At 38.2% G+C, this 25,730-nt stretch overlaps 2 protein-coding genes across 3 annotated transcripts in view; one reads left to right on the top strand and one right to left on the bottom strand.

The window, feature by feature from the left end:
* LOC137135572 (dmX-like protein 1) overlaps positions 1-4,405 on the top strand; it is a 51,367-nt gene extending 46,962 nt beyond the window's left edge. For both annotated transcript variants that reach the window (XM_067519844.1, XM_067519843.1), the window contains one exon: positions 1,229-4,405. In XM_067519844.1, the coding sequence (XP_067375945.1) occupies positions 1,229-1,477 (249 nt within the window). In that variant the 3' untranslated portion in view covers positions 1,478-4,405. The remainder of the gene's footprint in view (positions 1-1,228) is intronic.
* Positions 4,406-4,912: 507 nt separating this feature from the next.
* hsd17b4 (hydroxysteroid (17-beta) dehydrogenase 4) lies at positions 4,913-23,840 on the bottom strand. Its single transcript, XM_067519845.1, has 25 exons — positions 23,664-23,840; positions 22,433-22,486; positions 20,794-20,901; positions 20,224-20,283; positions 20,064-20,085; positions 19,925-19,971; positions 19,537-19,621; positions 18,357-18,544; positions 16,774-16,865; positions 16,585-16,609; positions 16,334-16,462; positions 14,326-14,420; positions 12,498-12,610; positions 12,201-12,324; positions 11,936-11,987; positions 11,307-11,378; positions 10,068-10,171; positions 9,897-9,962; positions 9,455-9,524; positions 9,196-9,302; positions 8,167-8,253; positions 7,980-8,066; positions 7,726-7,864; positions 7,328-7,455; positions 4,913-6,470 (listed from the first exon to the last, which is right to left on the bottom strand). Exons 1-25 carry the CDS (start codon positions 23,713-23,715, stop codon positions 6,381-6,383), a joined length of 2,196 nt encoding a protein of 731 aa, XP_067375946.1. The 5' UTR covers positions 23,716-23,840; the 3' UTR covers positions 4,913-6,380.
* Positions 23,841-25,730: the final 1,890 nt, after the last annotated feature.

A 25,730-nucleotide genomic window follows, 5' to 3' on the forward strand; every position in this document is an offset into this window, starting at 1 on the left:
ATGTTTACGCAAGAGCGTCGGTGGGACCACTGATTCTAAAAACACTTGAACAGTTTTTCTGCTGCACATGGTAAACCTATTCCAGACACAACAGTCCTCAGGGGTGTTTGGCACCCAGGTGTTAATGTGTCTGGCACTCCTTCACATCAACAATCCGACGCCCATTACATTTATCTCTGCAGAGAGCGAGGCCAATCAGAGTCAATTAAAAACAATGTCACACTTAAGATTAACCACCTGTTTTGGACAACAGTTTTAATGATGAGACTAAAGCGTGAGGTGACAAAGAAAAGGGCAAAACAAGCAGTTTTCACTGAGCAGGCAGGAGATGTGATCGTCTTCAGCTAATATGTTTTCAGACACGGCAGGTCTTTCTTCTTTTTGACTTGAATATGTTGGCGCAGATCACACAGCTGTCACTCCAAGGATGAAGCCACTGCGTCACGCAGATGTACTGTACAAAGAAGGATGCAGTGCACATCTGCTTGAAATTCAAATGACTTTCGTTCTGGATGATTGCTCACAAAACCCCCAAAGCTGTGTGTGATGTTTCTCATCTCAAGTCATTAATTGTGTATTGGCTGGCTGCAAATGTAACATGGGTGTGCTGCAAATTTATAAGCTTATAAAGACTTAGGTCTTGTGAAATGCTTTATCATATAAAAGCTCCCAGGTTGGGACAAGGACGCAACAATGCAAGTTGCTCAGAGCTGATCGCGATTCTCAGTGGACCCCGAGGCACCGTAGACTCACTGTAAGACAATAAGTCCAATAGTTGTTTAACTGAGACCCACAAATATCAGCCTCATGGTGGTGCTACAGGAAATTCAGAGGATTACTATAAAGTTATTTGCCTTCATTATCTGGGAACCGGGAGATGCAAAATGTTGTGGTACTAGTTGAGAGGGTTTAGTCTGGACCAAGGCGGTGCACCAGTCTATTACGTTGGCGTGGCAAAGAAGCAGCCTGACTCTGTTATATTTTGCAAAAGTTACTGGAACAAGATCATTGTGTATTTGTTAGTGACTATTTTTAGCCATGGATTTGGTGTACTAGCAAGAATTTATGACAGGAGGGCTATGTTTATGTGGGATGAGTGTAAAATAAACCACACTGCTAGTTAGTTTTGCTCTTTTCTCCCATTTGTTGACCAAATTATAGAAGCTGCAAAATAAAATATATGATTTGCCGTACTTCCTACTTCATTTCATAAATTGTTTCTTACTAGGTGTGGAGCCTAGCCACGCAGAGTCTCCTCTACACCTTTCAGAATGAACACGCTCGGCAGTCACTTTTCAGGAACCTGGGCACAGGTGTCATGCAGATCGAGGTGGGACCACCCAACCACATTTTCTCCTGCGGCGCTGATGGTACCATGAAGATGAGGATCCTCCCGAACCGCTTCAGTGTTGTCGTCAACAACAACAACAACAATAATTACGACAACCCCAAGACCAATGTCAAATTCATCATATAGACAGAAAAATGTGATGTTATAAACCTCATTACCTGATTGGAACAATGGCCATCCGAGGTCAATGTTGTGGGAATGACGTCATGGCAGAAGAGCGGGTTCCATCCACCATGTTAAATGAAGAATGGCTTGGCATAATGCCTCATGACAAAACTGCTCTTTGTAGGATTTACAGACTTTCAGAAGGTGAGAGCATGTCTGATCCAGGGCCCCCTGAGAGAGACCAGGCACTGAAATAAATGCATCTGCAGCGCTTGATGTGGGACCTGAACTCAAACCTGGCTGACCAAACACACGACTCCCTAGAAGTGATTTGTAATGGAAGTTGGCACAGGGTAACACCTGCAAGCACATTCATGTTCAGTCAGAATAAACTAAGAGACAAAAAGTGGAGCTTGACATTCTCCAACAACTGCCATCTCAGTATTTACTGAACAGCAAAGGGAGAGAGCCTTTTTGCACAGAAAATGAAGCTGTAGGCACAGGAGTGAGCAAAGACTGATGGGCCTAAAGCTGCAGCAGTGTTCTTATTCGGTAACCCCTTCTCTTTAGTTCATGTTAGTAAAACAGTCATGATAGTGGAAGCTATTCTGAAATCACTGCAGCAGCATTCAGTTGATTGAATACTGTGTATGGAGTGTCTAGTACAGATAAGTGATCCCTTTAGGGCTCTGACTGTCACAAGACTGTACATCCTGCTCAGCGCAATGCAGTATAAACAACATCATACAAAGCACATTATATTCAGTCACAAGGATTCGTTGGCACATTCTGGTGCTCCATATTCATTTTTGAACACCAGCTTGGTTGAAGTAGCAGAGGACCAAGTGTTTGTTACAAAAAAAAACCACACGCTAATTGCAGAATATCAAGTTCATATCATCATTATTGTGTCACAGTTTAGTTTTAGATTTGAATGACGCCCTTTTCAGCCTGACACGGAAAACTGATTTTAAAAAGGGTGGAAAGAATAAATATTTCTTAAAAAATCAAAGCAATATTTTTGACATTTTGGGCAAACTCTTTTTGGCACAGACAAGAGCTAAAAAGACAATTAATGCATGTAGGCATCCGGTAGCCGGTTAGCCATGCTTAGCATAAAGGCCAGAAAGAGGCTTTGTCCAGTGGTTACAGAAGCAGCCTACCAGCACCTCTAGGTTTCACCACCTTTTGTCTTGTTGGCTTAGTCTGTATAAAAACAGTAATGTAAAGTTTGCTGTTTTACAACTGCTCATACATGTCTGACTGTTCCCCGTCTTTGCATCTGCCATAACATTTATTTGCAGTAAACTAAAACAAAATTAATTTTAAGTTATCTGTCATTGCCTTTTAAAGACAAGCCTGCTGAATTTAAAGCCCCATCGATCTCTAAATATTGAGATTCAATAGACAACGTCATGGGTTGGGCCCCCCCAGGCAAAAAAAAACAAAAAGACAACTAAGCTCTCTCATCATTTTGTTCAGTGAATAGAAGGTTTAACGTTGCCATTTAATGAGTTTTGTTGCAGTCACTCTTAGGCAAGACCCCACTGGTAATGGATCTGATGATGATTTGCAATGCACATTTAAGATACTGTGATAGTCAGTGTGAGTCTCCCTAAATCTAGAGATATGTATACTAAGTTATGATTTTTTTATTTTGGACAGTACTCTGCTTCTGCTTGAAATGCAGATCAATAACTGACTTCCTGTTGTTTTTGCTTGCACATTTTACACTGACTTTACACAGTATCTTTCCCCTGGCATCTCCTCCATTCCTCCCTTGAAGTTTGAAACCTGAAATGTCTAATATTTCTAAATTGCAAATTGACCTGATTTCACAGAAAGCAACTCAAACTTAATGTCCATCTAAATCCATTTTACCAAGCCTTGTTGGACAGACAAGTAGCCCAGCTAAGCAGACGAGTGTCTTCTGGGGCAACAGTGGCTCGGCTGAACAAACCAGTTGCCGGATAAAGCCTTGTATTTACTGTAACGGCCAGAAATCAGATAAGTGAAAGTAAGCGAACACACAGCATTTTCTCAACTTTCATGGATTATCTGAATGCACAATTTTCTCTATTTGCACATAAAACTTTAGCTATGTAGTGCAATGCATATAAGTAAGTGGAGGAAAACAGAAGCAGTCCATGTCTCTGGTCACAATGTAATAGTATGTTTGACTGTCCCAGCCAGGATTTAATCAATGGTATTAAGTGTCCTTAATCTCTAAAGTACTGTTGGTCTTGATTATATTGGTGATTGATATTAAGTTGCACAAAATAGCTTTAATTTAACAAGGCTTTGTAGGTATGGGAGATGAAAAATATTAGCTTTCTGTGGATGCATTGCTTTTTGAGATGTTCAATATTATGCTTAACATGTAGCAGTAATTTTTGCTGTTGACAATGGAAGGGGTTTGCGGTGGGACAGTAATGTTTTTAAGGATGTTCTATTTGGCTTTGGAAATGTATTATGCCAATAGAAATGCACTTCCCTTTCAGAGTTCAAACTTTCATTTTCCTTATATACTATAATTGAAACTGCCTTTAAAATAATTTAGTTTGCCTAATATTATTGGTAATTTTATTACCATACTATCTGGTTTTCTACTCATTTCTTTTGTCGCAATTACAATAATGAACTTCTTTCTTTATCCTTGTTTCTGTTTATATAATTTAAATGCAGCTTAATGCCCTCAGAGCATGCTTGGAAAATATAGGTTAGTGTATAATACGATGTGTCTTCCACATAAATATAGAGTGTTCATGCGAAGTGTCCTATAGCAATTTGGTCTGAAGGAGTATAATATATTAAGCTAACTACCCACACGACTTAAGCTGCTATAGGGAAACAAATGTACATTAGTTTTATTTCAGGGAGGATAAACTGAGAAAAACCTTTTTGATGAAGCAGATTTATTGCGGTTTTGTAAATACATAGTTTCATAAACCGGGCTTCTCATAGTAACGGCATAATCTTAATGACTAGTCGTAGATAAATCAAGCTTAATGACGAGCCACTTTATGAAGAATATCATTCTATATGTATACAGGTATATTTATAAAATGTTATGTTCATATATAGGATTTCAGATTGATCAAAATGCAGATCTTATCTTGTTTCTTAGTTTGTAATTTGACTCTTCTTTATTTTTCCCTGATGTGGACTTGGAACAACCACATTTTGCTTTTTTTCCTTTCCAACCAATCAAAATGGTTTCATATTAAATTACAAAATAAATTATCAAAACAAATCTATATGTACTCTTACAGCAACTGGAGAATAAAACATTTTAATCAAATATGGCTTTTTTTCCTCTATTGAGATAATCATCTAAAACCATCACGACTTCTTTTTTTCCCCCTTCAATCTTGAAAATATGAATGTGATAAGACAATGATAGTTGTATTAATGTGTAAGTCAATGTAATATACAAAATTATTTTTTTTTTTAAAAAAAGTGGATTCATTTTTTGTAATTTTGGAAACAGGTGACCATCAACAATGCATTTTAACGATGAGCAAACATGTAGGAGGGATGCCACTAAAAAAAATGGTCACAAATGCGTAGAAATAAAATAACATTTACCCTGCTCAAAGTCAACATCACAAAAATAAAAACTTAAAGATCAAGGGAAAAAAACTGAGCAGTTTGTTTGTTACAATGCTCTGTCTCCCTTTGTCTTCTAGCCTGTCCTCAGAGCTTCTTAAAACCTTGATGTTCCTGTGCCACATGGTCTATTCTGTCAGGCCCCAGTTTGGTTTTTTAGGTATGAAGGGATAAAATATGTAAACCTGAGGCATCCACCTACCAAGCCTGCAAAACACCCAGAGGCCTTGGGGACAGGGCCCACCTTTCAAAGTCCACAACAGTTGTTTCTCCTCACAGTCAGTGAATGGCCTTGGTGTTGGACCATTAGCTCCAGGCTATGTTAGGAGTCAAGTTTACAACTATCACCTTAAGAGGCTACTTGTGGAAAAATTTAATTGAGCATCAGTTATGGAGCAGCATTCATTTTTTATGTTTTTACATAGCTCCCTTCTGTCTACACCAACTCCTGAGAGAAACTTTTTTTTTCTAAGCTGTTAAATTCCCCACTCACCACCAAATTACTGAATGAGGTATATTAATGCTATGAGCACATAAAAAAAGAGTCAACCAAAACCTTCAAATCGCAGAAGTTTAGCCAAATAGGATTATATCAAGCGATTCTGCTGATAATCACCTGATATAATAAAATGCATTGTTGTTGGAAAAAAATTATAGCTGCTTTAGTTACCATTTCATATTTGCAATTATAACAGAAATTGGATTTTAGTGTGAATCACTTTATTTTCATACAAGAGCAACCATTGAAATTAATTACATATAGTTAGAAAACTCTACATTACTATACATCTTTTGTTGTCATGATTACAGAGTGAGGAACTGGTTTGAACAAGGTCAATTAGTCATAATGTAATAACACACCACTGAATTATGACCTGGCTGAGAATAAAACTATAGTAGATGTTTGTTATTAGTACGGATTGGTGTCATGGGTCTTTAAAGGTGGGCGTGTTACTTGCACATGTGGCAAAGACAAACCATAAGCAACCAATCAAGGAAACTCTTAACCAGGTGAAATGTCACGGAACAATCACATATTCTGTTGCCAGTAACTGAAGATGTGATTGCTTTTGAAAATTCTCATTCAAATTATCTGTATTTCTGTGATACACTGGAGAAAATGTCCTACTTAATCAATTAATCAAGTAAGTTAATTTGTGAGAATTCAGTCTCAAATGACAAAACTTGTTATGCTTTTACCTTGAGAGGCAAAGCCTGTAAGTATTCGTGAATCAGGTCCAAAAAAGTAGATGGCAAGAACTGGTACGTAGGTCGGTTGGACTCCAAAGTCATCACGATTTGCTGGCCGAGGAGCTCACAGCTTGGCGTAGTCCTTCAGGATGACCTCCAGCTTCTGACTCAGCATGATGTTCCCTCTAACCTTGAGCTTGCCAGAGAAGAACGCCTAGAAAAACGACAAGCACACACACGAGTGTCATATGCATTTAGTTTTTTACCTTCAAGACAGCATGGTCTGATTTGTGGGTGGTTGGCTGTACTCGTTAAAGTACACACTTGTACAATGAAAAATGCTCAGTGGAAATGTGTCCATTGTTGCTCTGACAGCAGAACAATGTAATGATATTCAAATTCCTGAGGTGCTGCAGAAACGTCTGTTTAATGGGAGGACTGAAGTACTGTTGATGTACAGATGAGCTCCCCTGGATGACAGGAATGTCCTTTTCAACTCCACCAACTAATCTTTGTCTGGCTGCTCCTTTCATCGTCAGAGAGACTGGATAGGATCCTGCCTGAGCCTGCTGATGCTCTTTGTAATGAACAGACATGCACATGAACACTAGCCTCAGATCAATATCAAGTGCTCCAGGAAGCATATAAATTCAGTACAGTGATGGCCACTCCCAGTGACAGATGAAATGCTGCAGATGTAACAAGTGGCATCGATTGATTACCCACACAGAGTGCTTTCTGAACTTGGTTGGATAGATCATTGTTTTCTGTTTTATGTCTGACATGATGAGATCAAGGGGGAAGTCATTACAAAGTGAAGGGCCCTTCCAAGGCACCTTTACTTTAATTAAAACGTACAAGACGTGATTTTAACTTCAGAGTTTAAAATATCAGGGTATAATTTTAGCAATCTCTCCATTTCGCAAAAACATGGTGACATCCATTTTGTGAGCACAACAACATTTAAAGAAGTACTGATGTAAAGCAGCATGAACATTACCCCTTTGTTAAAACATGTCATATCCAGAGAGATTTATGGGAACTGGACAGGCCTGAATAAGTACTCATTACCTTCTGAGGGTTGAGTTTCCCCTGCACCACCTCCATGAAGTCTTCATCTGAAACTGTGATGGTCACGTCCACCTTCCCGTTGTAAGGACCTTCATGCAAGGAGCCGCTGCCATTCTTCAGATCAATGGCTACAGGAAGACAGCAGGAGGGTAAAAACAAGGACAGAGACTGAAGACTGAATAAATCATACTACAACACTTGCCAGGGCTTCACTTTCCCTGAGTTGTTCTTTGTCTCCACAATTTACTTTTTTTTTTTAATATTGTTATTCAGTGTCTCCGTTTCCCCCCCCCATTCATTTTAATGGCTTGTTAGAAAAATGTCAGTCTGTCTAATTAACTTGTCAACTCAAAGCCCATACTGACATTTCAACCTTGTTCACCAGTCAGTAAACTTACTCCACTGTGCAGTGTTCTTGCCATCTTTAGTGATTTCCCAGCCAAACACAGCATTCACCTTCTTGACCAACTCTGAGCCCAAGTCTTTGATACGACGACCAATCTCTGCAAACACCAGCTCACTCTGAAGTCCTCCTCCCTGCACAAAGGTAGACACCAAACAATTTTAAGACTCATTGGAGGAGGAAGGAATTTGATAAAAAAGCAAAAGGAGGAGGATTGTTGTTTGAATGGAAACTTTTAAACCGATATACCTGACTGATTTTTTCTAGGGAAGCATCTGATGACTCATATAAATCTACATAAGCCCCTGACAGCACAACAGCCTCTGTCTCCTTCACCTGAACAACAGAGAAGAGCAATGATCAGACTGACACAATGCTTCACAAACTAACAGAAAAGATTTTGGTCAGACCCATATATTTGCAACATTACGCTGACTTTGCACTGGATGTAAATCCTGTTGCCTTCCTTCCACATCTCAGTCTGTAGCGACTGCCCTGGCATCACTGGCTTCACGAAGCGAACCTGAGAAAGAGAGAGGTGGAGTCAATGAACCTGTCAAATTACTTTAGAACAACCCCACATAAGGCAAAGCTTTAGTCAAAATATTAATTTTGCAACCACAATGTGCTGGATTTTTTTCAGCCTCATTTAAGCACATATGTGCTTTCCTAAAGTTTTTGTTTCTAGAGCAGTGGTTATGAGATTCACCACGTTCTTCCTCTTGAACTGCACAAATATGCTCTAAATCAATCACTTTTACCTGATTATCAATAAACGTTCGTGTGCTTGTGCATGGTTGTCAAAGTTCATACACAAAAGATGTCACACAGGACTATGACACTATAACATGACTTTTCATGTTTAGACAAAGAGTAAAACAAGGTGCAAATAAAATGGGAGGCGGTGTGGGGGGGAATAGAGTACATTTAGTCAGATGGTTAGATAATTAGCAAACAGGCAAACAAGATGAGGAGTCACACGACTTAAGATCACCGTTGTTTTTCTAAGGCCCAAAAGAATGTAGTAGACAGTGGATCTGGGTGTCACAAGGTGTACAAGAAAGAGCAATAAAAGAATGGTATCGCTTCACAAAGTGCATGAACAGACACCCTAAAATATGAAAAGAATGGTGACCGTCCACTGTGTGCACCTGGTTTCGTCATTTATGTTTTGTTGAGGGTGGTTCCCTTTGTGGGTTCAACTGATACAAGTCGCTGACATCCATGTGTTCTTCTCCATGTCGGCACAAACTGAACCCAGATGGTTCGTCAGGCTGAGGTCTGTCTGACTCCAAATTAAGTTAGATTAATTTCAACAACTTCTTTTGTTTGACTTGAACCTGTGCACCACTTGTCCGAATAAGTTGTTAAGAAAAACACGCCACTGAGGAATAAACCAAGGTTCTTGCATGAGGCCAAGCGAGTCATAAAATATAAAATGGGTTAAATCCCAGGTAGTGTTCACCTTGATAGCCTTAAATCTGGAGGGGTCATTGTCTGCAAACTGCTTGAGGACGTGTCTCGCAGCGAAGCCAAACGAGCACAAGCCGTGCAGTATGGGAGCCTTGAAGCCTGTACCAAAGAGCACAGCATGAGTACAGCATGAACAAAAAACATCATTTGACCTCAATCACAAGAAACAATGTAGTTCTATCTAAAATAATTTAAGACATTTTTAATGGTAAAAACACCCATTATGTCACTGTGGATGTGCAGACCCTCACCTGCCAGGGCCGCAAAGCTGGGGTCTATGTGAAGAGGGTTCCAGTCTCCACTCAAACGGTACAAGGCCGCCTGTGACCGCAGGGAAAAAATTGTTTAGATCTATATCTAATTCATAAACCCCTTCAGTGTGGGATGAAATTAAATTGTTATGAAGGCAATGGAAGGGATAACCTAAAATAAGAACGTCTTTGAAGTGATACAGCTGCAGTCATTTCAATTGCTCAAGGGTTTTAGTTTTTAATTCCCCTCTCTTTTTTATTTTCTGCTGCATCAGTCTGCGTGCTCTTTTAGAGACAAAAGTCTTGCTGAACACTTCTGCCATACCTTCACATTTTGTTTAAAACTTTGTGGTTATTGCAGAACAACATGTCTCATTTCCACCCACATGCTATCAATATGGCTGATTAATTCTGCAACAAAACCCACACAAGACTCACTCACTTGGTCTCTTGTGGTCGAATCAATCACCACAGCATCTGGTGTCCGCTGAGGTGGAGGCAGAGGAGCCTGGAGGAGATGAAAAAAAAACAAAAAACAAAAACCCAACAACAAATGAAATATGAGGCCAAACTTATTTAAGCGTGATTGTGTCCATTTTGGTGAAAGACATACTTTGGCTTTCTCAGAGCTTCTCTTCCCTCCGAATCCTCCAGCTCCAACCACAAACACTGAAAACTGGTTGTAGCACACCAGCTCATCACCACTGTAGGTGTTAACTGTAAAGTAAAAAGTAAAATTTGAAATCCAAAACTAACTCCAATGTATGAGTACTCAGAGCAGTTACTTATGGAAAAGTATCCTCAATGAATGAAACAAACTTTACAGAACTGCAACTCAAACACTTAACATCTCAACAATAACAGTGCTCATCACGGTGCATAGTGGCCACGTGTCAGTGGTATATGGTTATATACTACATATTGGGATTAGTACTACTGCAGAATTGATGTGTAAGCAGCATATGAATGTTTACACTGAGAAGGTTCAATATGTGACATATTTAATAAATTGATCACGTTATTCATGTAAAAATATAAGTGAGGAATTTTGACCATTAATATCACTATGGAGCATATTGAAAGATAATAAGCTATTCATAATAGTTTTTAATATTTTGTTATCAATGAGCTTTGGGCTAATCTGTCACTGTATTTCCCAAAACTGTGCAATAGGGGTTTATAGTTATTAGTTTAGTATCACAATCGTGGTAATTGCTTTAAATACTACACAACCAAAGTGCAACATATGACATTTGGCATAACAAACACCTGCCCCCACCACATTTCTTCATTAGAACACATTTATGATGAAATTGGAGCAGCAGGAAGGCGGACTGTGAAGACACAATTAGCAGTTGCCACAAGGAATCAAATCCCGGCTTGAGTAAATGTACTGGCTTGTTAATTTCATTAGGTCAATTTAAAATAGAAATAAACAAAGATGTTTCTGCTTGACATTACTGTGATGTGTGTCTTACCCAGAAATAGCTTTACTTTACTCTTGGAGAATCTGAGATGTTTAGTGTGTTTAAAGATTTTTCATAGTTTTCCTCTGTGAATCCTCAGGGAACCTCAGTTCCCATGTTATTTGTTTTAAGCCGGATTAATTATAGATCAGAGTGGTTCTAATATCGTCCATCTGTATGGAATTGTCGAAAAGAAATATGAGCCATTCTCAGTCTATTATTTTAATCCCTGCAGACACAGACTATAAATTAACTCTCATTAATTCAGTCTGAGAATCAACTTTCAGCTAAAAGCACATTAAGTGGATGAAAACAAATGAATTTGGAATAAATACACAATATGATACAGTAAATGTTATGCACCCTGAAAGAGAAAAGAAACTCACCATCCAAGAGGATGACCGCTCCAGATCCTTTGTCCAACACATCTGCTACGGTGGCTTGTGAGTTAAGTTTGCCTGAGAATGTATTGCACCCATTTATTTTCTACTGTGATAACGTATTGTAATTGAGGCCTTTACAAACATAATGTTAGAAAATTAGCTCTGTGCTTCATCACTTTCTTTTTTTATGCCTCACATGTTCAAGTCACAGTGCTAAGCGTCTCTCACAGTCCAAGTGATTTAACAACAGTTTGGAAATGATTTCCACACTTCTTAAAGACTTCTGACACATCTTACTTTTTATTTATAACAACAACTTAGATAATCTACTACTATGCAAGTAACTGATGGATGACAAATTATTATTAATGAATATACGTTTTCAAGCTAAAATGTCAAAATTTGGATTCTTCCAATTCAAGGATTGATGTTTAATCCTTATCTATTAAACTCAAAATGGTCCTATTTACAAGACATGGTACATACAATGGTACTTAGTGCAGTGTAAAGCAGTGAGGTCGATATCAATAGCTTTTATTACAATTATAATTATGTATAAATCTACATTTTGTTTACATCAAATATGCACATACAATAAGTTGTAGGTACTTAAATACAACAGAAGGAAATACCTGAGGTGGGTAAAGGTTTGTACAGCTCCAGATAGTGCTCTCCATGCAATACCTGTCACAAAACATTACAACTGGTGTGACATATAATCAAGTCCTACAGCCTTGTTAGCAGGAGTAATGTGTGAATTACTATTGTTGTTGTGTGCAAGAGGGAGTGAAACATTCTGTAGCACACACAGCAAACACATTTGCATGCAAGCAAACAGAGACATACACACACACACACACACACACACACTTTTGAAATGAACACACGTTTTCCAACCTGTGTAAAATCTATGTTGAGTCCAGGGATCGTGCTCAACCCACCACCCATCATGGCATCCTGGGACGGAATGACCCCAAAGGTGGGGAGGCAGCTGAAGTCTTGATGGCCTTCGTACAAGAACCTACATCAAAACATTAGTGTTACTAAACTGGGTGAAGGAACACATGAAGACAAATAATAAATAACTGCATGAATATCTTTATATCCAGGCTCACAAAACTGGAGAGCATTAAATTACACACAGGCTGATTTTTCAGGTCATTTGAGAAAGCTTTTATACACATACATACACACCTAAGATGATCTGGGTCTTTGGTGGACATGCCGACCCCCAGTGCATAGAGAATACACTGGCTGTGGTTGAAGCTGAACGTGGTTGGTGGTAGTTTTTTTCCAACGGCTTCAGTCTAAGCAGAGAGGAGGGGACAGGGAAGAGGACCATTTACATGAATCTTCAAATTAAACAGGGCTGTATTTAAGATGTAAGAAACTTCTCATCACAGAGTTGGAGCATGAAGCCCTGCTGGATCTAATCTATACAATCATTAGTTTGAGGACCTGTGGGATATCAGAGTTGAGAGGAATCAGCAGTTCAGGAATATTCTCTTGGGCCAGACCAGGCAAAGTTTTTTTTCAAGTGATCAGCACATTTTTTAAAATGGATCCTGAGCTTGACTGCTGGCCAGAGCACAGCGGCGATGTTCAATTGGTGCCTGCACTTCTGTTAACAATAAGCCTGAAAATGGCCTGGAAGTCCTGAACAGAACATTGCAGTCATCAAGTGTTAATGACACAAAGTCACAAATGGCTTTTAAAGGCTCGGTAAGATGGAGCCGATCGAGGGTTTTTTTTTTTTTGGTTTTGTTTTTTTAACCATCCCCTCCGAGCGTTCTGATTATTCAGGACTCAAAATGAACTTACATTTTTCAACCATGGGTCCTCTGCACCAATGAAACTTAAAACAGATCCAATCTTCTACTCTGACTAACACTCATTTTCCATATTTGTATACGTCCTTCTCCATAGCTTTATTCATTTTTATTATACACACGTTTTCTTTCTACATCATGTGTGGAAGGGTGAAGCTGGATTCACATTCACTGCAGATTTACTAAAGCAAAGTAATATTTGCACAACTAGTTTTTGCCAGCCAATACTTCCAACAGTCCAAGACAATCAGTTTAGTATCACTAAGGTAGTCAAAGTAGTTTCTGTGTACAATTATTTGAAGTTATATAATTGCATTTGTGGTTCAATGTTTTATTTAAGCAACTCAGCCATGTGTGAGCAGTAATGACTTTCACTTCTGTAATTCAATGATGGGGAATGATTGGGAATGATAGGGAACACGGGGAAGTGAAGTGCAGTGCAGGAGCAACCATCCAGAAAGTCTCCACTTCATTATTGTCTTTGTATATCACCGTTCAAAAAGATAATAAGAGCAGGCATTTGTCTGGTGCATCACCTTTTCATATTTACAGGAGACATCGAAGTAGTTGTGTTGTAGGTTATTATCAGCATTGAACAAATACAATGCTGTGGTATTAAAGAGTAATGACTTGTCATGTTTTAACTGGTCAACAGCTCCACACATTCAAAACTCATTATCAACCAGCCATTACAGATAGTCCCAGTAAGAAGAACGAAGCACGAGGGGATGGGGAAAAATAATTGACATAAATTTAATCTTGCTTAATCTTGAACTGCTTGGTTTGTGTATCCCAGTTTGATACATATCAAACATGAGGCTTTCATTTCATCATTTAAGCTTTTGCTGCAATTTGCAATTTCCTAATTATGAGCTGAATATGAGCATTATGTTACTAACAGGGGGTTAAAAGGGTGGTGGCGATGGTGCCGACTGAAACTCTTCCTCCTCCTGCAGCACAACTCACAATTACAACTAAGCCACTTTGGTTTATAGGTGCTCAACAGCTCCAAGGTTTTCTGCATATTCCATGCAAGAAGTCTGTTGTTAATGACCTTTAAAAACATCTATGTTGGGATTTTTTTTTTTGAGGTAACTAAATTTAGGACAAAGATGTTTTAACACCCCACACACACACACACACACACACACACACACTCAAAAGAAAAAGAAAAAATAACTGCATCTACTCACAGGACTGATCCCTGAAGCAGAGGCTGTTGAATTCATACCGATTTCTCCCTCCGAGTCCACTCGAGACAGCACATTCACAACTGACTGTAGAGATTCTAAACAGGTGCAGGAATACAGATGAGTGTCAGCACACCAAAACGCCAAAATGCAGAAAGATGGGTTGAATCATAATTATCACTGCCACAAATTAGAAACTAGCTGATGCCAGAGAAAAAGCAGAAAGACAGATATTCACTTAGCGTAAAAGCTAAAAACCAAGGGGGGAAATCTAGTCTAGCTCCGTCCAAAAGTAACAAAATTAACAAATCTCTGGCCTGGCCAAATCTTATTAAGTACAAAACAACAAAACGTTAAAACACATGAACTAAATTCTAATAGGTTTCATATTTAAGGTCGCTGGTTTTACTTATACTTTGATATAAATGTATGTACCTTTACAGTCAAGATTAAACTGTCAAATTTGAAATTGGACCAAGACCTTGAAAATTTAAGAGCAACATGGATCATTTCTTTTTAAATCACTACATACCCTGATAATTGTGATGGAAAGTTTAGGGTCCCTTGCATGACCTTGAAATGTCATTACAGATATCTATCATTTAACTTTTACTTTGGAAGGAAATTACTTTTTGACCCAAGTTCACTGGATCAAAACAGTATTCCAGGGAGATGTAACCACACCAAAAGATTTTTAATCAATATCCAATCGATAGATGGATGTAAGATCAACTTGCTTTAAGAGCAAACACGACAAGTTCAGCATTATAATATTAGTAAATAGGACTGACTCCTCAGTTTGGCTAAAAATTAAACATCAATGGAAACATAAGGACGGGAAGACCACATCTACTAAGTATTGTCAATCAGGGGGAGGCATTCACAAAGCAGAGGCTGCAACAAGTCTCTGTGATAACTTACAAACGAGGAGGCACTACAAAGCGATGCTAATTAGGCCAGCTAGGCCCTGAGGGACTGCCACCTCCATTTAGTTCTGTGAACACATCCACCCTTTCTTCAAATGTACATCTGAGAGCATTTAGAAGGATTGAGGAGGTGGAGAAAAGTTATTCTCAACATTTGCCACCCTCGTTTCCATTATACCCGTATGAACACCACTAGGTACTACTAACGTCACTTTCTTTTCTCCACCTCATTCTTGATCTGTTAACAAATGTTTTGCAGTGTATTATTGATCACCTGATGTTTCAAAGGCTTAGCTCCGTGTGTTTCAGAAGATCTTCGCCTTCATAAAAACTCACACAATGAGACTACATGAGATGCCTGGAGTCGACGAATACTTTTACAAAGCTAGAGCTCTTAACCACAGTTAAAATAAAATAACCATAATGATCAAAATGTTGTTGTTACCTGTTAAACTAAAGGAGAGCTAACCTACATAGCAAAATGTACAATAAACATGGCCTTTCTGAGCATGCATGGAGGGCTGACACCCAAGCCAACCTCAGAAAACAAGTAAAGAATAATAATTATAATGAACAGACTATAAGAACTTTGGAGTTATGACTTTGTCAAAGAGCAAACAAATCAAACTTCATCTGTCCAGGTAAAAATATTCAGCTTTTAAGAGTAAAATGCTACTGCCAATATCTCACTGGCTCCCGACATACTAGCGTTTTTAACCAGAGATCTGTGTTTCGCGTGCATGCTACAGCATCCAGCAGTTAGAGATGTTCCCACTTCAGATCAGAAAATGTTTCAGTCTGGTCAACAACCAAATCAGAGAGAGGAAGAGGAAGAAGAGGAGGTTTTCACTGGTTTAAGGAAAATTCTCATGAATAAATGATCTCTGTTGATGAAATCAACATAATGAATCTAAAATTCTAATGAAGATAATTACATATACCCACCAAAGAACTGACATGCCATGTACTTTATGGTTGGGTTGTTATGAAAATGTGTTTGTGAGAAATACACATGCAACAGATTGCTGAATTAGTGTTACTAAACTGGGGGACTAAATGAATATTTAGTCTAATGCATTACTGACCTTCTACACTAAAAGGTTTGGTGGCATCTGTAAAATCACAGATTTTGTCCCACTTATCCCTGACAGCCTCGGGATTCATAGGTTGGTTTTTCTTTCTCACAATAAGACCCTGAGAACGCTCCCAGCGTACTGCACACATGGACACACAAGAAAAATAAGTCATTCCTTAGTGAAAATTAAACATTTACAGTATAGTACCAGTGAACTCTAGGCTCCTAATTATTTCCTCAGGAAAGACACACATTACTCACATTTACCAATCCAGCCAGCACCGACCTGTAAGAAAGTGAAAAATGAGCAAATGCAGACATTAAAAAATTTGGAATTTCATTATCGTTGGTGCATTATTGTTTTTGACAAAGGACCAAAAAAAGAAAAGACAAACCCATAAAGACAGTGTCTTGCTGAATAGAAACCCAGAGTGTATGTTTTCTACATACCTCAAATAATCCTCCATTTTCCTGGCATTGGTCATGGCAGAGCCAGAGGACAAGAGGAGCCACATACTCAGGTTTTAGTGATGCCACGAGGTCTAAATGAAAACATACACATGCAGTTTAGCTTCTTTTTAACGGCACATCCGTCATACAAATGAGCGCGTTATTAAAATTATTCTTAACTGAACTAATTTTGAAAGAGCCGTTTATGGACCGAAATATCACACAAGCCTAAAGCATTCTTGACACAGAGCTCACAGAAGCACAGTAGCAGACAGAAGCAAAAATGTTTTTTACTAACATTTTTCTAAAGAGCATAAAAAAAAATTGAGATGAAGATAATGCACATCTTTTTTTGTTTGTTTATGCAGGTTGTGTAAAGTAAACATTTCCAGCTGAAACCACACAGTACAAAATGTGCTAGAATACAGTACATTAAACAGGAAAAACTCATTTTCTCCCGTTTCCGGCTTCAGAATAAGGGAATAACATAATAATAAGGGTGAAAATAAGTAAACTGAAATTGTAGAAATCTCAATACACTTCAGCCTTAAAAGTCTTAATTAGCATTAGTATTGAAATATAGTTTTAACTATATTGGAATGCTGTCATGAAAATAGGTCCCTATATGAATGATCAATGATTTAATACCAGACAACATATGTGAACAAAAAAATGATGGTTGATAAATAAAAAAAAAAAAACGCTGCAATGTTTACCAAGATGACTTTAGTTCCTCATTAGAAAAGGCTGATTCAGTGGAAGCAAACATACGGAACCAAGTCATTTACTAAAGGGAGACCATCCTGTGACAGTTGGCACAGCGCAGTGTGACAGATGCTACTGTAGAGCAGCACAGCAGGGCAACAAAACCACTCCTTTAATTTGTCATTTAATACCCCAGTCAACAGAGCTGCAGTCACAGGGCATGCACACAGTGCTCATGATGTACAGACAGTTGCTTTGGGCTCAGAAGATCATTTTAATAATTTCAAAACAGAAAATGTTAAGGTTACTGCATTTTTAAAACTGCCACAATTTGCTATAATGTTCATATGCAACATACAGTGTCCCATGTTTGAGTTATTGAGTGTATCCAATATTACACTCTGCTCTGTCTTCAAAAATATTTTCAACATGAAAAACTGAAATGTTTCATTTGCATACTTGCTCACATTTTTATGAATATCTGGAAGTGCAGCTAACACCTACAGTAAAGCAAGGAGGCCAGAGCCGCCTGTGTAGATCAGGGGCTGACACAAAACTTTTAAAGCACTTAGGGAGTGCATGTTCCATTGTGAATGTTGGGGTGGAAGGGGGAAAAAAGTATAAATAAATTTGCTCTTGAATATTAGATGACACACTTGCATGCCAAATGGGAGAGCTGTTGTCTCAAATGTAGTTAATCAACATTACATGTTCATTATATTATGCAGCTGCTTTAACAAAATAAAAGCAATTTAAAAAGCTGTGGTTAAATTTCATTAGGCCATGTTGGCTGTCCAACAAATGAGAGAGTGTGTGACCCAAAATGCCATCGTACAAACCTTCTTAATGCAATAATATTGTTAATTTATAATGTTTACCTGGGGGCATGACGGTCTCTGTGAGGCGCGACCCAGCAACAGGAGCAATAGTGTTGCAATGGATGTTGTACTTCAGTCCTTCAATGGCCAAGGTGTTTGCCAGTCCCAGCATGCCCAGCTTGGCTGCACTGTAGTTGGCCTGGCCAAAGTTACCATAGATGCCTGCAGCTGAAGACGTCATAATGATTCTGGCCACAGATAACCCAAGGCAACAAGTCAGTGTTAAAGTAAAATACAATGCAGTAATGGTAACACGCAGACATGGATAACACATATGCACAGCAGAAACACTTTTGCACATGCAATGTGGCTTGTTAGCAACAACAGCAGTTCAGTCAAGCAAAACTAATGAGGTTAAGTGGTAACGCTACATTAACTCTTGGAGAGAAATGGAAAACAAATGGGCCTTATGCAAGAACCACTCCTTCGTAGAGATGTGCTCTGAATTGCCACGTACAGGTGATTTAAGAGACAATGCTGAATGGTTTAGGTGCATGCCCCATCTTTTACTTCTGCACCGTCTGTACCTACTTTGGGCAGAAATACGTTCATATAAAATCAACTATTATTTATTCAATAATGCAGTAAATCTTGAAGCAAAATGTCACTTCAGTGTTTAAAATGTGCATCTGTGTTTGGCAGGTCAAAAAGTCCTCACCAAGCAATGTCTTCACAACCAAAGTGAATGATCATGCCTAAATATGAATTATCCACTAGACATTTCTCTTCTCATTTAAGAGGCCTCTCTAGAGAATGTCACACAATTCTGCATACGTGCATAACCAAATTTACTCATTTCTTTCTCTCTTCGACGATTTACATATGTATATCACATTTGCCATCTTAGGATTTTATTAGCACGTGGATGTTTTTCAGTTAAACAATGAAATCAACAGAGGCAGACATACTAAGGTGTGTCAAGTGAATGTGTCTGATAATGTGATGGCAGACATGCTTTATAAACTCCTTACCTGAAATGCATATTCTCACAAGGCCACTCAAGGGGGCCTCATGAAAGCTATCAAGGGCTCATGAAAGCTATTTTCACTCTCTTTGGTACTTGAGCTGATGTCTGAATCATTCCTTTCCACACAACATTTTATGTCGTCTACTATCTAGGATGCTAATATCTTCTTGAGTATAGTCCAACAATGGACTTAATAATAGCCGAGATCCGTACCTGCCAAACTTCTGGTTTTTCATGTGGTTCCAGGCAGCTCGAGTCACCAAAAAGGACCCTCTCAAGTGAACTCTATGAATAAGGTCTAAAATGGAGGGTAATGACAAAGTAAAAATGACAACACAGGTAAAATTACAAATTTCTTGTTTCAGATTAGAAAATTGTGGCTCAGATTTTGATTAAAGCACATTTTAAATCTCACACACTGTTTTTCTAGACTTTGTCACTGACCAGAAGTTAAACACAAACTATATATATTCACCATATATATCACAAGATGACACTATTTCATTCTAAGGTGAAGCAAACAGAAATGTGATGATATGAAATAACTTCATATAGTGTAAGTTTATCACCTGACAGTAAATATCAGAAATAATTTAATTACCCCAGTCCATATCACTGGTTCTGGCAAATGATCGATCGCGGAGTATCCTTGACAAACAAAAGCAGCAAAGTGTTTCAGTTTCTTAATGAAAACTAAATAAAACTTTAAAAAGTGCAATTACAGCCATGAAATTACTTACCCAGCATTGTTTACAACAACATCTAGAAGAAAGTATATTTAATGGATTAATTGAAATCACATTACAAAGAAGCATTATTTGAGATCATTTAATAATGCAGATCTTTTAATAGGCATCAGCTCAAATGATTTAAATATTACCATATAAATATAATACACACCTATTCTTCCAAATGTATCCAGCGCTGTCTGGATAAGTTTTTCTCCATCTTCCACAGAATCTGCATTTGCACATAACACATTGTACTTCTTAAAGTTCAAAATTGCGGTGCCTACTTGTTCTAGAAAGTTTGGCTATACTCATTTTGATTATTGGCTATATTTGTCCTGTTTGCATGTAGATATATGGATTTAAAAAAAAAAAAAGCATGTTACCGGTTACAGCTTGGAGAGAGAAAGCTTTTGAGAAAATGTATTAATAGATGGGGATAATCTAACTACTACTGACATATGATAAGATTTTCATTGATTATTGGGCATCAAACAAAAAGTGTAACAAAAATCAACAGTAATCAAAGCCTAGTTTTGTTATTTAAATACGTTTTTGTACCAGCTTTATTAAAGAGCTAACAAAAAGCAAAACAAAAAAATCCAATTAAGAATCACTATTGTTTCTGAGTCTACTACTAAACAAGATAAATTATACGAGATTAGAATTAGAGAGGGTAAAAAAAATAAGGAGATAAGACAAGACAGGCCTTCATACAAGATGACTTGTCCAAACTTCTCACCATAGTTCGCCACGGCCTTGCCTCCCTTCGCTCTTATCTCCTCCACCACCTTATCAGCAGCTGCAGAACTCTTTCCTCCCCCTTTCACGTCTGCCCCAAGGTCATTCACTTTATTGCAGCAATAAGAAAAAGATTAGCAATAATGTAGTGAGTTCTGCAATTCTCCACGAGTGATTAGGTTGGAAGAAGAGTGTAGCTAAGCTGATTCCTTGTCAGAGTTCAAGGGCAATTTCAGTCCATACAACAGGGAAAGCTATTATTTGGCAGAGAACAAATTGGTGAACCAACATCTGGACCTGGTTTTTCCAAAAGTTTCTATGACATTCAATGCAAAGCATATCTCCTTATGACATGCCTTGTGCTGAGGTATAATTAATCTTCTAGATAGCTGCAATATTGAGATGCACCAATTTAACTTTTTCACTCATGATGTCAACTTGAATATGAGAATATTTACTGAGCAAGTGAACTTGAGCCTGTGAATTATTGCACCATGTTAGTGCAACAGATTTTTACTCATGTTGTAATACTAAATAAATCACCACTACTGCTTTTCTCTATATGTAGTTAACAGCAAGAGATAGGAACATAATGTCAAAAATCTAACATTAATCTTCTTCTTTTCCTTTCGGCTGGTCCTTTTCAGGGGTCACCACAGTGAATTATCTGCCTCCATCTAACCCTGTCCTCTGCATCCTCTTTTCTTACACCAACTAACTTTGTCTTCTCTCACTACATCCATAAATCTCCTCTTTGGTCTTGCTCTAGACCTCCTGCCTGGCAGCTCCAACCTCAGCATCCTTCTACCGATATAGTCACATTTTCTCCTCTGAACATGTCCAAACCACCTCAATCTGGCCTCTCTGACTTTATCTCCAAAACATCTAACATGAGTTGTCCCTCTGATGTCCTCATTCCTGATCCTGTCCATCCTCGTCACTCCCAAAGAGAACCTCAACATCTTAAGCTCTGCTACCTCCAGCTCTGCCTCCTGTCTTTTCTTCAGTGCCACTGTCTCTAAGCTGAACAACATCCCTGGTCTCACCAACCTCCGTTGCTTTGAATTGTTGACACTAAGTACTTAAAGTCCTGCACCTTCTTCACCTCTGCTCCCTGCAACCTCAACGTTCCATTTGGGTCCCTCTCATTCACACACACACAAACACACGTATTCTCTGTCTTGCTGTGGCTAAGCTTCGTTCTTCTGCTTTCCAGAGCCGACTTCCACCTCTCTATACTATCCTCCACCTGCTCCCTGCTATCGCTACAAATCACAATGTCATCTGCAAACATCATAGTCCACTGGGATTCCTGTCTAACCTCATCTCTCAAGTTGTTCAGCACCAGAGCAAACAAGAAGTGGATCAGCGCCGATCCTTGACGCAGACCCACCTCCACCTCAAACTCCTCTGTCACACCTACAGCCCACCTCACCACGGTCTTACGGCTCTCATGCATGACTTGCACCACTCGAACATAGTGACATGACCTTTCAGTTTTGTCAATTCAGTTACAAAGGTTCACTTTAAGCAAAGATGTCACTATGTAAGATCAAGCACAACTTGCTCTTAACACAGTATAATCATTACCCCTGGTCTAAAGCCTGTTTTTATGGGGCTTGAGATGAAGATATAATTACCTATAACTGAGGCACCTCTTTCAGCAAAGGCCAGTGCATATTCTCTGCCAAGGCCTGCAAAAATAAAGACAGTTAAGACAATACTGTAAATCAGTAATTCTATAAATGTAATTTTTTTGCTGAATAAATAATGTTTTACACCATTTCTTGTTTCTAAAACAACATCAAGGCTCAGTCGTAATGAGCAAAAAGTTTTAAAGATTTGTGATAGAAATAGTTTTTTCCCAATGCAGTAGCTGTATGGAGGCTACAGACTTAATAAAACGATTTTAAGCAACAATGCCATTGCAAAAAAGAAAAAAATTTAAAAACCTGAAGAGAAAGTAAAAGAAAAAAACTGTCCTAGAATAAAAACTTGCAAACACAACTGTGTTAAAAGCAGTTGATAACATTATCTAATTCTTTTTTCTGGCTTATAGGTTTTTAGAAGTGTTTTGTGCCTTCATGTTGTAACACAATAAAGTAGCACTTGTTGGAAATTACATTTCCTATATCCTTTAAATAAAACATCCCCATAATTTCGTTGTGAAAAAATCCAGTAATACAGTATTTACTGTAAACTAGCTTAGTCTCATGCTCAGAGTAGCTGTGTCTAACATGATATAAAGTGTTATTTTAAACTTCATCTCTGAAATATATTGAAAAAGATTTTTAACATGTCTTGAGGCTGCGTTTGAAATACTATACTGATTAACATAACTAACATAACTATAAATTGCACTGGTTTCCACTTGATTTCATTATTCAAGTAAGAGTAACCAAGAGCCTGTCAGTGACCTTTCACACACTAGCACTGAAATGACTGCAAAGAACTGTTGCAAGTATTAGCTACGTGTTCTTTAAAACGTTGTTGGTTAGAATGTTGATATAACCTATGTTGCATAAAGCCAGTAATGGCCTGTCAATAACAGCAGTTCATTTTTCCAAATGTTTTATCAGGACACCATTGTATGGGTTTTGTTTTACTTCAACTGTTCGACTTGCAGCCGTCATTGACAATATTCTGCGTTTTACTGCTGCGGAGATGATGCACTAGAAAGAGGGGGAGATTCGTGCAGTGACTTGCTAATTTGACTAACATACTCACTAAATCCCCGCAACAAGCAGGATAGCAGGACAGAAGTCGTTGCTAGCTTGAAAGACGCTATTTAAGCCTAGTTTGCATTGCTGGTAACATTAGCAGAAATAGCAGCCTAGCTAACGTTCCCTTATGTTTGCAAGGCGATATTACCTCCTCCAGCCCCTGTTACCAGTACGACTCGCCCCTCGAATGACAAAGACATCGCTGTTAGATATTAATCTCTTGTTTCTAAACAGAAGCACAGGTGTCAGTGGCTACAAAACTGGTTTCCAACGACAGGACAGCAGGGTGAACTTCTGATAAGTTACACTTCCGTGATTTTGAGGAGGTGGACACTAACAACGACCAATCACAAACCAGGATTTTATTAACGCTGTTTTCACCAACGTTGATAGTTTACTCAGTTTTTTGTGTAAATGTGGTACAAAGGTTAGTCTATTAACCGTTTGAACAATTGGCCGGAAAACAATCGGTCACCATATAAATAATCCCTTTAATGTTTAAGTGTTTTTTTATGCAGTGATGTGGAGAAATGAAATTTTTGACCAGTGCAACAATTCAAGTGAAATTGGGACCAAATGTCTTGAATACTTACCTTCCTCATTGTAAATGCTGAGGGTGACGACAGTAATAATGATGTATTTTTCAGGTAAAATAAAATAGTTCATTTTTTCTCATGAATCAATGTGTAAGAACAATTTTGTAGTTAGTTGAGGTGGAGGTGTCATTATTTTTAGCATTGGTTTTCTAATTTCTTATTATTTTTTTGCGGATTATTGACTAATTGTTGTTAATAATCATAATATAGTACCTAGAGCCCAAAGTAAGACAAAATTCCCAAAAGACTACACACAGTTTAAACAAACAAGAAGAATATGATCTGGGAGAATGTTGACAAGTTTCAGGTGCCAGATACGAACCTTCCATGGAGACAAGTTAGAGGACAGACTAAAAGATGCAAAACTAGCAATAGAAAATGCAATAAAATGCATACAAATTATAGATTTAAAAGCTTTTACAGATTCAGACTTTCTGGTGTCAGCAGGGATGTTACCAGATGAGAAGAGGATGATAGGAAAAGGCCCTAAAGCCAGACGTCTTCTTTAACATGTGGGCCCTTTATTATGAGCGAATAGCATGGAGTGGAATATAAGATTTAAGGAGATCAGACATGAAGGAGAATGTAGAATTCTGATATGATCTGACATGGATAAAGAGCCAAAGGAAGGACTGTGGTCTTATTTTTTATATTGGAATTCTAGCTGAATGTGGAACCACTTGAGGAATTTTAGTACCAGCAAACAGTGAAGAAATGCAGCCTAAAGAACAGCAAAATAAAAAGATGCTAAACAACCACAAAGGTGCAAGACAAAAAAGACTAGTACAAAAATCCCACAGAGGCTCAAAATTACATTAAAAAGATACAGAATGACCACGCAGATAGAAGACAGCCACAAAGCAGGGGTAGCACCAGAGGGGTGGCCTGGGGTGACTCTTGCCATCCCCAAAATCTGATTGGCAGGTGCCACCACTGCCAGAGTGACGATCTGGATTTAAGGGAGTTTCATATATTTTGTCACAATATCATTTTTCAAACTGTTGCAATTAGGGAAGTTCATTTCTCCTAAAGATGGATTTTTATCTTTCCCCAACTGTTTATTATTGTTTAAATAGTATATAAATGACATATTTGACATTTCGAAAACTGAATAAACACTTTCTAAACACTCTAATAGCCTATTAATATACTGTTTCAAATTTTGGGTTTAAAACTTTTTAAATTGTTTTCCAAATGTGCCATCCTATTTTGTGTGACCGTGTACCCCAGTCTGACCACCCCAATCAAACATTTCTTGATCCATCCTGGCAGAAATAAATGCAAAAATACAAAAAAGAGATGCAAAATAACCATGGCAACACACAACTACAAAAAAAAAACTATGAAATGATCAGACTACAAAGATTCACAAAGAAAAATCTAGGCCAAGGGCAAACACAAAGAAATCACCCCCTAAAAAATGCTCCAGTGAGACACTAAACAACCACCACAAGACACAATATATCCATAAAGAGAAAGAAAAACAGAACAGAGATGCAAAAGGACAGAGTTTGAAACCATCTTCATCGACTTTAATGTGGTTGTTTTAAATACTTGCTCTGTCACAGCACCCTCTCCTCCACCTCACTGTCTGCTCCCTTTCCCCTTCTGTGTGTGTT

Source organism: Channa argus, chromosome 11, assembly GCF_033026475.1.
Source record: "Channa argus isolate prfri chromosome 11, Channa argus male v1.0, whole genome shotgun sequence".
Taxonomy (NCBI): Eukaryota; Metazoa; Chordata; class Actinopteri; order Anabantiformes; family Channidae; genus Channa; species Channa argus.

Excerpts from the sequence above, each read along its gene's own strand:
- hsd17b4 (XM_067519845.1), bottom strand. The coding sequence starts at position 23,715 with ATGTCTTTGTCATTCGAGGGGCGAGTCGTACTGGTAACAGGGGCTGGA. Across the intron at positions 18,545-19,536 it reads AAAAACCAGAAGTTTGGCAG|AATCATTATGACGTCTTCAG; the intron begins GTACGGATCTCG and ends ATCTGTGGCCAG. Across the intron at positions 9,525-9,896 it reads ATTCGACCACAAGAGACCAA|GCGGCCTTGTACCGTTTGAG; the intron begins GTGAGTGAGTCT and ends CTGCGGTCACAG.